The sequence below is a fragment of the Camelus bactrianus genome, unplaced genomic scaffold (genome assembly GCF_048773025.1).
Source record: "Camelus bactrianus isolate YW-2024 breed Bactrian camel unplaced genomic scaffold, ASM4877302v1 HiC_scaffold_23, whole genome shotgun sequence".
NCBI lineage: Eukaryota > Metazoa > Chordata > Mammalia > Artiodactyla > Camelidae > Camelus > Camelus bactrianus.
In genome coordinates, this window is record NW_027413937.1 from 631,001 (window position 1) to 642,422 (window position 11,422).

At 57.9% G+C, this 11,422-nt stretch overlaps 1 protein-coding gene across 1 annotated transcript; it reads right to left on the bottom strand.

Moving 5' to 3' along the window:
* Positions 1-3,254: 3,254 nt before the first annotated feature.
* On the bottom strand, positions 3,255-9,968 carry LOC141576713 (tensin-3-like). Its single transcript, XM_074360134.1, has 3 exons — positions 7,068-9,968; positions 4,106-4,201; positions 3,255-3,807 (listed from the first exon to the last, which is right to left on the bottom strand). The coding sequence occupies exons 1-3, from the start codon at positions 7,189-7,191 to the stop codon at positions 3,659-3,661; spliced, it is 369 nt and encodes a 122-aa protein (XP_074216235.1). The 5' UTR covers positions 7,192-9,968; the 3' UTR covers positions 3,255-3,658.
* Positions 9,969-11,422: the final 1,454 nt, after the last annotated feature.

The window sequence follows — 11,422 nt, forward strand, 5'->3', positions numbered from 1 at the left end:
GCGTGTTCGCTATTTTGGGCAAACTCCTGTCACCTTTGTTCTGGCCACGGAGAGCGTATCCTTTAAGGATGGTCTACAGAGAGTCCAGCACTAAAAGTCTCCTTTGAAAACAGAGAGGTTTTACTTGAGCAGCGTTGCTGAGAAAACCGGCACAGAAGAATGATGCACATTGGGCAGAGGAAGCAACAAGAAAATGCCTGTTTCCTGCATATTCCTTTGTTTCCGGAGTCATAGCTACGAAGAACTCCACAGGCAGAGAAAGGTGGAGAACGGGGGCAGCCTAGTCCAGCCTCCCACAGACACAGGGATTCCCTCACCAGCACTTCTGAGAGTCAATGTCCACCTTGTGGGAAAGGCCTCCAACCGGGGATCTCAGGTCATGGGGCCCCTAGTCCTCTCCAGCCGTGTCCGTCCCTCAGAGCCGCAGACCCGCAACAGCCCTGTGGTCTCTGGCTCATCCACAACCCTCTCAAGCTGGGGTCACTAGCTGGGCACCCAATGCTGCAGGAGTGACCTGGCCTGAGAAGAGTGAGCTACTGCACAAGGCTGCAGGTGACCACACACAACATGGTACAAGGTGACCACACACAAGTCAGTCCCTTTCCTGGACACCAGCAGAAGACAGTGGAATGTGGAATTATAAACACCTATCATGCACAAAAACATGACAACAAATATACTTATGTACGTGTATGACTGAAACGTGATGCCGTGCACTGGAAATTGACACACTGCAACTGAGCATACTTCAATTAAAAAAAAAGTCCACAATGCCGTGTATATTAGCACCTCGCTCAAAATGAAATAGGTAGGTGTAAATCTGCTAAAATAGGTACAAGACCTATATGAGGAAAATGGCTAAAGTCCCACTAATGGAATCAAAGAACTAAATAAATGGAGAGATGTCCCATGTTCATGGACAGGGAGACTCAACAGAGTCAAAGTGTCGTTTCTCCCCAAGCTGATCTGTGGAGTCACTGAAATTCCAATACTCTGTGGGCGTCAACAGACTGGTTCTGAAGTATCTACGGAGAGACAGGAGACCCAGGGCAGCCAGCACGGGACTGAAGGGGAAGACCTTGGTTGGAGGACTGACACTACCCGCCTTCAGGATTTACTCAAAAGCTACAGCAATCAAGACAGTGTGGTGTTCGTGAAATAACAGACAGACAGATCAATGGAGCAGGACGGTCAGCCCGGAAACAGACCTACATAAGCACTGCCAACCAATCTCTGACAGAGGAGCAAAGACAGTCTCTTCAGCAAATGTGGCTCAAACAACCGGACATCCACGTCCAAAACCATGAATCTGGACCCAGACCTTCCACCCTTCACAGAAATTAACTCAAAATAGAACGTAGACCTAAGTGTAAAACCCAAAACTATAACTCTTATAAGACAACAAAGGAGAAAATTTCGATGACTTTGGTTTGGTGATGATTTTTAGATACAGTACAAAAGCCACGATCCATGGAGGGAAGTACTGAAAAATGGATTTCATTCCCACAAAACGTTTTTTGCCCCAAGAGAGACACTGTCAAGAGAACGGGAAGACCAGCCACCGCCTGGGAGAAAGTATTTGCAAAAGACAAATCGCACAGAGAACTGTATTCAGCACATACGAAGAGCCCTCGGAACTCAACAATAGGAAAACAACAACCTTATTTAAAAATGGACAAACAGCCTTCGGAGCCATCTCAGCGAAGAAGACACACACACAGATGGCAAATGAGCACCTGAGAAGACACTTCATGTCAAATGTTGCCAGGGAAATGCGAAATTAAAACAACGAGATGCCATCAAAACAACAAGAGGGACCACGACCCAGCACACAGACGCCACCACACGCTGGGGAGGACGTGGGGCCACAGGACACTCAGCACTGCCGGTGGGGATGCAAACGGTGTGGCCACTTTGGAAGACGGTTTGGTGCCTCCTTACAGAATGAACACACTCCTACCCTACGATCCAGCATTTGGGCTCCCCAGTCTTTACCCAAAGGAGATGAAAATTATGTCCACGTCGTAACCTGAATGTGGCTGTTTACAGCAGCTTTATTTGCAACTGCCAAAACGTGGACACAACCAAGATGTCCTTCAGCGGGCGAATGGACAAATACACTGTGGTCCGTCCCGACGATGGGATATCATTTGGTGATAAAAAGAACCACGCCACAGAGCCGTGAAGGGACATGGAGGGGTCCTGAATGCATATGACCCAGGGAAGAAAGCCAGTCTAAAGAGCTACGTGCTGTATGATTCCAACTATGCGGCACTCTGGAAAGGGCAAAACCACGGGGCCATCAAGGACCAGGGGTGGCCAGGGTGAGGGAGGGGGGCGAGTGGGTGGAGCGCGGAGGCACTGCTCTGTGGGACAGCAATGCTGGACACGTGTCCTTACACAGCCGAGAGGGAGCCCTCGTGTAAACTGTGGGCGCTGGTGACGATGACGGGCCCCTGCAGGCTCAGGGACTGGGATGAAGGCTGTGCACGTGTGGGGGCAGGGCCACATGGGAAATCCCTGTACCTTCCTGCCAGGTTTGCTGTGAACCTAAACCTGTGCTGAAAAATAAAGCCTGTTACTAAGAACACAGTGCTCCGGGGAGTCGCCGCCTGGGGTCAGCCTGGGCTGGGGGCAGCGTGAGTCCCTCTGTGGACTCACTGGTCACGTGCACATCTGCACGCCTGCAGCTGGAGGGGCAGGTCATCACGCCCTGCCTCACCACACCCCCCCGAACAAAACCCAGGACTCGACCTTGATTCCACGGAATTTGGTCCTGATCAGCCTGCGGAGTCCTGGACCTGCCGCCCCGACCCCTGGGCCCCCCAGCCCCAGTGCAGCTTCCCAACGGAAACCTCCCGGGATGCACGGGGAGGAAAGGAGCCCGGCAGTGCCCAGGACCGGGAGGTTTGGGGGACGCAGCAGGGACCCACCTGCCCCCTGCTTCAGCAGCTCCGTCGCGGAGTTGGCCATGGTCTGGGGAGAGCTTTCTGTTATTTCCTCCAACGGATCTGCCGGGAGGAGCAAGAAAACACAGACATGGGTCCGGCTCGCCGGCAAGAACCCTCGTGACAGCGGGGAAGCCCGTGACTGAGCTCGCGGAGAGAGGGGTCTCCCCAGGCGAAAACAGCCCAGCCTGGAGAAACCATCACCATGTCCGGGGCAGGTGCAGCCCAGTGAAACACCCTCCTCGTCTCTGGGTGAATGGAGACGAACAACTGCATCTTAGAAAGCAAGTCAGCTTTGCCTGTATTTTAAACGAATCGTCTTTCTGGACCATGATGCAATTTGTGACCTCGAGGCTGTCCGGGGAAGTGGACGCCACTTTGTGTTAAATCTGTGTTGTGGGTGTTTTCAGACAGACACCAAGGGAAAGAGCCGAGCCCTTCCCACACCTCTGGCCAACAATATCAACAGCTGGTGATCGTGCAGAATTATAAAACTCACACGTAAATGGCCCTGAAGGTCCCTGAGTCCAGGCATGTTGTAATTTTGAGCCACGGGTCTCTGCTCCACTGAAACTGTTCCCAAAGCCCACGATGTGAAGATACGACCGAGGGCTGTGTGTGCAGAGGGACCACCTCTTACGTGACTGGGGTGGGCTACTCAGGGCGGACCCCCAGCGTGGGAGCAGAAGGAACTTCCGGTCTGATAGTTCTCACTGCATCTGTGCGGGCGGGCGAGCCCACCCAGCCAACCAGAGCGGCCCTGGGGCAGCCGGCAGCGTACCTCTGTCTGGAATGAGCAGTTTGCAGGGCAGAGCCAGGGGCGTGATGGAATGCTGGCACACCAAGTCCGTCAGGCTCCCTGCGGACGGGCGAAGACAAAAGAGGCATTAGCACACTGCACCTTCTGAAAGGGGGCCCTTCTATCTTCAGCAGCGCGCACGCTCTGTTACTGGGGGGCTCTGGGCAAAGCCTCAATAACTGAGGAGCGTGGCAGGTGGGGAAGGGTCGGGGGAAGGGGACTGCGGCTGGTTCTTGGCAGAGACACCCCCCGCCCATCTGTAAAGGACTGGCCACACCGCCTGCGGGATCCGAGGCAGCTCCCACTATGAACGGGCTTGTGGGTTCAGGACGCCGACCACGGGCTCTCGGCCACTCACCGAAATACGGCTCGTTGGGGCATCCTTTCAACTGCACTCCCTTCGGGGTGCACTCGATCAAGAAATGCCGGACCAGTTCGTTGGCCAAGTCTCCAGCTGGGGCAAGAGATTCAAAAGGAAGAGAAGTTTTACAGACCGAGCGCCTGGGAAGGTGGGGACATGGGAAGGAGAGCTCGGCCCCGCGGGAGGCAGCTGAGCTGGGGGGGGTCATGGCCTGGATGGGCGGCCAGAACGCCTCCAGTGACCATGCCTGGAGCTGGGGAGTCCCCGGGGGACCGTTTGCAACATCCTGCAGAACCGTCCCCAGGGACCCGGACAAGCAGCTAAGAGCCAGTGATGTGGACTCCAGCTCCTTCCCCTCCTGAGCGAGAGGCCAGGGAGACCCAGACCCTGCATGATGCCCCAGAACTCATTGCGGGAAAGAGCCGGGTGGTGCCAGTCTCCTGGGTAACTGAGCCCCGAGCCAGCTGCAGGAGCCCCCGGAGGGCTGCGTTCACCCGGCCCACGAGCCCAGAGAGAAAGCACAGCATGAAACGCCAGGGAACGGCAGGTGGTCCAGGGAGGGAAAGCACAGATGAGCAGAAGGGACAGGAGCCGCCACCCTGCGCTGACCAGCACGGCGCTCCTGGTCCTCCGTGGGGACGAGCCTGCATGACCACTCATGCTTCTGACGCAGGACCAGCTGGCTCCCGTGACGCATGTTACACACAGAGACGGCATCAGCCATCTGAGTGCCGGCACTGCGCGGGACAGGTAGCCGGCAGGAAGGGTTCCAGGGCACGAAGTGACTGCGGGAACCCAGCCGTGCGGCCATGGCTGCCCACTCCCCGGGAAACCAGTGGGGCATGGGGACCCGTGGGCCTCTTTCCGGGTTTGGCCAGCTCTCCTCTCAGATCTGTCCCTGGGCTCTGAAATCCAAATGCCACATCCAGGGGCCGGGCGAAGCCGGTGAGCCCCGATGTCTGCCCCTGCAAGAGCCCCTATTTGTGGCCTCTGCCTCAAGGCTGAGGCAGGTCAGCCTGAGAGATGGGCGGGTTGCACACCTGGAGGGGACAGTTACACACCACCGTCTGTGTTCCCTGAAAGGCGATGCACGCAGGAGGGGTAAAGGTGGCCTCGCTTTAAAAGCCTCAGCGGAGACAGAGGAGCTGGGCAGCTGCGGGGCTCTGACTCCTGCCTCCAGACTCCTGCTGTAACTGTCAGCCACGGGTTTCCCTGCAGCCCAGCGCCTGCATCCCCCAGTCAAGCCGACGCAGCTCCTGAGCTCCAGAAGCCCTGGTTTCCACTCAGGAGTGAGTGTGTGGTGGTCCCTCCTTCCTTCCTTCCTTCCCGTCCCAGGCTCCCCTCTCCTGGCTGGTGTGCACACAGCATCTCCCTCCCTCACTTCCAACCACGGCCCCGGGCTCACCCCTTCCCAGCCCCTCCCCGCTGCTGTGCACACATCCACCACCTGCGTCCTGATAACCCCTGGGCCACCGAGTCTCACATTCCGCAGGGTGTAACTCACTCCAGGCGCTTTTCCACCAGGAAGCTTTAAGCAAAGAGTTCACCCAAGGACTGGGTGCTGGGCATGAGTCTGAGGGAAGCGGGCAGCGGCACCTTTTTTAAACACCGGGGCTTCAGAACCTGCTTATTCTGATGCCCGCTGCCCCCAGGCGAGCCCAGGTGCCCCCCGGAAGAGCCATGTGACGTGCTGACATCCACAATCTCCGTTTAGGGGGAAAGAGAGGTAAAAAAAAACTCCCATAAAAAAAAAAAACTCCCATTCTTTAGCGTTTGCAGCATAACGATAAGAAAAAAAAAGGCAAAGAGGAGGGTGACAGAAAAAGAAAAATGAGAGTAAGTGTTAGGGGTCAGAGAAGGGAGGACGTAAACTGATTTGCTGGAAGCCAAGCCTGTCCCCGAGGGAGAAGGCGAGGAAGGACCTCGTGACCCTGTATGCGAGCTGGTGGCATCAGCTTTAGTTCAGGAATTTTTAAAAATGGTGTCTTCCCCAGCTCTGGTCTGGAGGGAAGCCAAGAGTCAGAAGCGAAGGGCAACCTGGTGATTGGAGCTCGGTTTCTAGGCACTGCTCCCGGCAGAGAACCAGGGTTCTTGGGAAGAGGCCAGGCCGAGCACAGCGTGTCTGCTGTTCCCGGGAGCTGGTGGCTTGCAGGCTCCCGGGGGGCCACCAACAGGACACGGGGCCAGCTGGACGGGCCTCGCGGGGCGGAGCCGGGGGACCTGGGGCCCCGAAGGAACAGTGGTGCTGGGTTACGATGCCCGGGGAGGGAAGGGCATGGCGGGCTCCCCACAGTCCCGCGGCCTGGGTCCACTGCACACCCACCAGGTGCAGGACAACGCTCGCCTTGTGCGCAGGCACCACGCACTTCCCTGGGCCTGACGATGTCAAGCCACGGAGCGCCCGTTACAGAGCAAGAGGCCCGAGTGAACCACGTGGTACCCGCTGGCCCTCGGCACCGGCCGAAGCCCTGGCCCGGAGGGCGGAAGGCTCCGTCCTCTCCCCCGAGGGGTGACCTGGTGACACCAGGCCCGCACCGGCTCGCGTTCAATCCACCAGAACGCTCGGCTGGGAGGAGGAACGAAGGCCAGGCATGTGGTGAGCCGCCTCTGGTGTAAGAGGGGAGGACACGTGTGCTTGTGTGCACTGGACAGAGAGCCAGGGAGAAGACAGGGGAACTTATTAGACGTTTACGCTCGGAAGTCAGAGGGACTGAGGCAGACAGGCTGAGAGTGGGCACCGTGTCCGGCATCTGACCCATGGGCTGGGTCACCTGCTCAGAGCAATCAGAAAAATAAAGCTGACAATTAACCTCCGTTCTTGAGCTGGGCAGCACTTCCTAAAACAGAGCCGAGACAGGAAATGCTGAGAAGACCCGTGAGGGCTGTTCCTGTCCCCAGGGCCGCATGGGCGGGAAGGTTAAGCAGCAGGTGGGGCTGAGCAGAGCCGTCCGGGACCCACCTTTCTTGTTCAGCTGCAGGACGGAGGGCGGGGGCATGGCCACCTTCATGGCCAGCCCGTAGGCGCCCCGGAAGGAGTGGCTGTCCCTGACGATGAAGGCCCTGGGCTCCTTGTCCTTCAGCATGGCGATGGCTGCAGGAGGGAAAGAGGTGTGAGTGTGTGCGCAGCGGGGACCATGGCCTGCCTCTCCGACGGCCACACCCGGTGATGGCCGGGGTCTGCAGGGTCACCAGACAGAGGTGCGGCTTTCATGTACACACACATAGTACACATATGACCCCCGTCAACCCCACAGCACCTGCAAAGCCCCCGTGACACCCCCACCAGGAAACAGGCACACACGCCCAGACCGCATGTCCCCACAAGCAGTGGCGCCCAGCACCAAGGGAGGCCACCTGGGCCGTCTCCCGGCCTGGCATTTCTTGCGATATTAGAAAGGACACTGTCAACTTTCAACAGAAGGAAAGAAGTTTCTGATCGCACTTTCCAAGTCTGCGCATGTGACCCCAAAGTCACTGCATGTTTACTACAAATTTCCCTCTCTGCCCCAGGGAACGGTAAAGATGTGGCCACGGGTGGCCCTCCATCCGGTGGTTGGGGAAGATGTGGCTGCTCTGGTCAGCGGTTCCCACCTAGGTGGGGCTGTGAGCCCCTTTTCGGTGTGGCGGTCACCTGTTGGTCAGGGCCAAGGGCTGAGCCTGGCCCCGCGCTCTCCACCCGCCCCAGGTGAGCGCTGACTGTCACTTAACAAGAACATCCCTCCCTGCCTTGCCTCTGGGTTGAAGCCTGGCTCTCGCAGGCCTTCCACTGATGACACAGGAAGAAAGAGCGATGGGTCAGGGCGGTGGTAACCTCAGGCAACCCTGATGGTGCCCAGAGAGGAGCAGAGCCCAGAGCTTCCTTCACAGACCTGCACCTTTTATAGAAAGACAACTAGCAATCTGAAGCGTAATGCAGTGCAGAACGGCAGCTGTAACACCGCCTTTCTGTGGAGCCTGCAGCCCTGTCTGCAGCGGGTCAGGGCCCGGGACACAAACCCGGGAGAGCAGGAAGCCTGTCTCATCTTGGGAAACGCCCTGTCCCAGCCCCGTACGCACCGACTCCAGCCCCAACCTCCTGGCCTGGCGAGACACGGGGTTCCTTCTGCACTTCTCCGTGGGGCTGCCCCCAGCCCCGCGGGCGGGACGGGGCCCCCAGGTGGGGGCTTGCACACAGCATGTGGGGAGGGGCGGAGGGACCGGGCCTGGGGTGACCCTGACACGGCGGAGGGACCGGCAGCCTCTCCCACCTGCACTGGGGACCGGACGGAGCAGGGTCTGGGTCACAGGCTGTTTTCCAGATCTGGGGCTGAACGTGTATGACTGTTATTCTTTAAGTAAGGGAATCTCACTCACAGAAGTCGTATTTTTTTCCACTGTGACAACCTCACTAGCTCTGCCTTTCTAAGTCGTGACTCCACCCCACGGGGGTGGAGACAAGCAGCCCAGACTCGTGGGGGGCAGAGATGGCCAGCTGGGGCTGCTCCGGGCGGCTCCCGGCTCCCAGCCCCTTCCCCAGAGGCCAGGCCGCCTGGGACACGGGGGCCACATGTGGAGGGCAGCCTGAGGTCTGGGCTGGACTCACTGTTTCCTGAAGCAGACAGGAGCTCACACCCACCAGGGCACCGCCAGGCTGCAGAAGACACTCCCTCACCACCTGTCTCCCTGCAGCTGCTGCGTTTAAGGATGGGGAGCAGAGGCTGAGAGCCCTGACCTCCCGCCAGTTCTATGTCCACCTTTAAAAAATGCCAAGGCCCTAAGTGCCACAGTCATGTGACCAGCTGTGCCTGAAAACAGCCCCGGGGCCTTTCCCCTCCTCCACCTCCCTGAAATTTCACTGCAGCCTTTCCAGGAAAAGGCACATTCCAGAGGTTACAACAGAACCTCTGGTGGCTTTCTTCCCTCGGGAGAAGTGGCACCCCCGACAGAACAAGTAGGGGTCCATACAAAACACCCAGGAAACAGAGGAAGCTCCGCTCCTGGGGTTCAGCTGGAAAAAATCAATGCCCAGGCCGCATATCAGCTATTTTGAGGTGGGGGGACGGCCCAGAAGAAATGTTCTTAAATTTGTGGCTCAGAATGACGACCACAGTAACTCCACCACCCTCTGTGTGCCCAGCAGGGCTAGCAAGGAGGTGCCCTCTGCCCAGGACTGTTCCCCAGGCCCCCCCAGGCAGGAACCGCCAGGCAAATGCCAGCCACACCTGCCTCTTCTGAGTGCCAGTCCAAAATGGGGCAGGCCAGCCCTCCGCCCTGGGATGACGGGCTGAGCTCACGCAGACCCATAGGAGGGTCTGCTGAGAACGTTCCAGAACAGGGCCCTTGACAAGCACTCCGCAGAGTCTGTGGGCAGGATGAGGGCCACGGTCACGGGGACTCTTGCCAACGGAGCAGGGAGGGGATTGGACCGGGCATCTGGCCACAGCGCAGCCCGGCCATGAGCTCAGTCTGGCACAAAGGCCAATTCAGGGCCTCGGCAGCCCCCCAGGCCACGGGCTCCCCATATGAAACCACAATGGGTCGGTCCATTGAGCTCCCGGGAAGAAAGGGACATGCTTAGCATTTTTATGATCTCCTTAATTGAGTAGAAGAATTTTGAATAAAAAGCTGGACAGAGCTGTTCTCTCGCCTGTTTAACCCCTCAGATCCAGGCACTTTGGGGACGTAACCCCGAGAGCTGGTGACTTCCTCCCCAGGCTGAGGGCCGGCTCCGAGCAGCAGTGGAAGCCAGGCCACCCTCTTCTGAGCCCAGAGCCCCCGGGAAGCCCCTGAGGAGTTTCATACTTCCGGGCACCTGCCAGCCCCCCAGCCAGGGCCAGAGCATGCTCTCGGAGGGAGTCCGCTCCCCAGGGTCCGCCCAGGGGGCCCACAGCTCCACAGGCTGCCAGCCCCCACTTCCACTCGGGTTCTGGGGAAACAGCGCCCGACAACCCTAACTTGCTCTCAGTTCCTCCCACTGTCCTGAGACTGCACGCAGGGGTGAGGGCTGCGCGGGAGAAGCTGGCCGCAGGCCCCATCGCCTGTCGGGTGCTTGGTCTTCCACATGGACACAGGCAGGGGTGTGACGACTAGAATTAGAGACGCCACCCACCCCGGCCCTTGGCCCCGCCGCTCGAGGCCTTGGCAGGCTTCTTGTCCCAGTCTGGGACCCTGCGTGGGGGCGGGACACGCGGCCGCTGCGAGGGGGCCGGCCCCGCCCAGGGGCGCTGGTCCGGCTCAGCCAATCGCGAGCGCCGGGTACCTCTTGGCGCCAGCGATTTGAATGGTTCGCGGCCGCACGAGGTGGCAGCAGGTGGGCACACCGCTGCCCTTTTGGGAGCTTCTCTGAGATTGGGAGGGGAACCCGCCCCTCGTCCTTTCGCCGGAGCCCCACCCTCCCCAGGCCGCGGGACTGGTGAAAAAAAAAACAGCTGGGAAAGTGAAACAACACTGACTTCAGGATAACGGTTACCTCTTTGGATGCAAAGAAGGGAATGGGATAAAGGAAAGGTGAAAAAGAAACTTCAAGCATTTGTATATGATTTGATTTCTTAAAAGAAAGATTTTTAAATGCTAACGTTTTGCCACAATGCTTCAATGTTTTGAAGAAATAAAATGTTAATATGTAATTTTATTACATAAAACCCCAAAATATAGCCATGCATATGCACACAGATATGCATATTTTATATGTAAACATAAACAACATGATTCAATGAATAAAATGATAGAGATTTTCTTTATCATTGAGTTTTATTCTTTTCCTGAACTTACGGTTATTTCAGGTATTTCAGGGCTCAAGAGCTTGCCAGGAGACGCACATGTCCAAGAAGGCCAGTCCCCAGCAGGGAAGCAGGATGGAGCCTCAGGTGCAGGTAGGTCACGGCACGATGGGGGTACTGGGGATGGTCGAAGGCAGGCAGGGAGGCTCGGGGTCAGGCAACGGGGAGGGAAGCACCGGGGTGTATGTGAGGCACAGGTAGGCCAAGGCAGGATGGAGTGAGGGGCGCTGTGTGGGACCCAAGTAGGAAGGGAGTGGAGGGGTGCTTCAGGAGCCAGGGTCGGGCTATCCCCTCCCCCCACCTCCTGCCACCTCCCAAAGCAGCAGCTGAGTCCCTCCTGAGCTCCCTGTCTGACAGGCCCAGCTTTGGCATCTGCGTCCTTGCCCCAAGTTGCTACACGGCTCCCCTCATCTGGAGCCCCTGGCCCACTTTTCTTTCCCACCACAGACCGAATGCATCTTTGGACATGTGGCTGGCTCTGGGGTGAAATGTTTCCAGGGCACTTCATTGGCACTCTTAACTCGTGTCATAACACACTGAATTGTTTTATAAGTAC

What these genes read in the sequence shown, in the direction of transcription:
- LOC141576713 (XM_074360134.1), bottom strand. Translation starts at nt 7,191, where the DNA reads ATGCTGAAGGACAAGGAGCCCAGGGCCTTCATCGTCAGGGACAGCCAC. An exon ending in CCTGCAGCTGAACAAGAAAG is followed by an intron (nt 4,202 to 7,067) that starts GTGGGTCCCGGA and finishes CTCTTGCCCCAG; the next exon opens with CTGGAGACTTGGCCAACGAA. An exon ending in CCCCAACGAGCCGTATTTCG is followed by an intron (nt 3,808 to 4,105) that starts GTGAGTGGCCGA and finishes GCCCGTCCGCAG; the next exon opens with GGAGCCTGACGGACTTGGTG.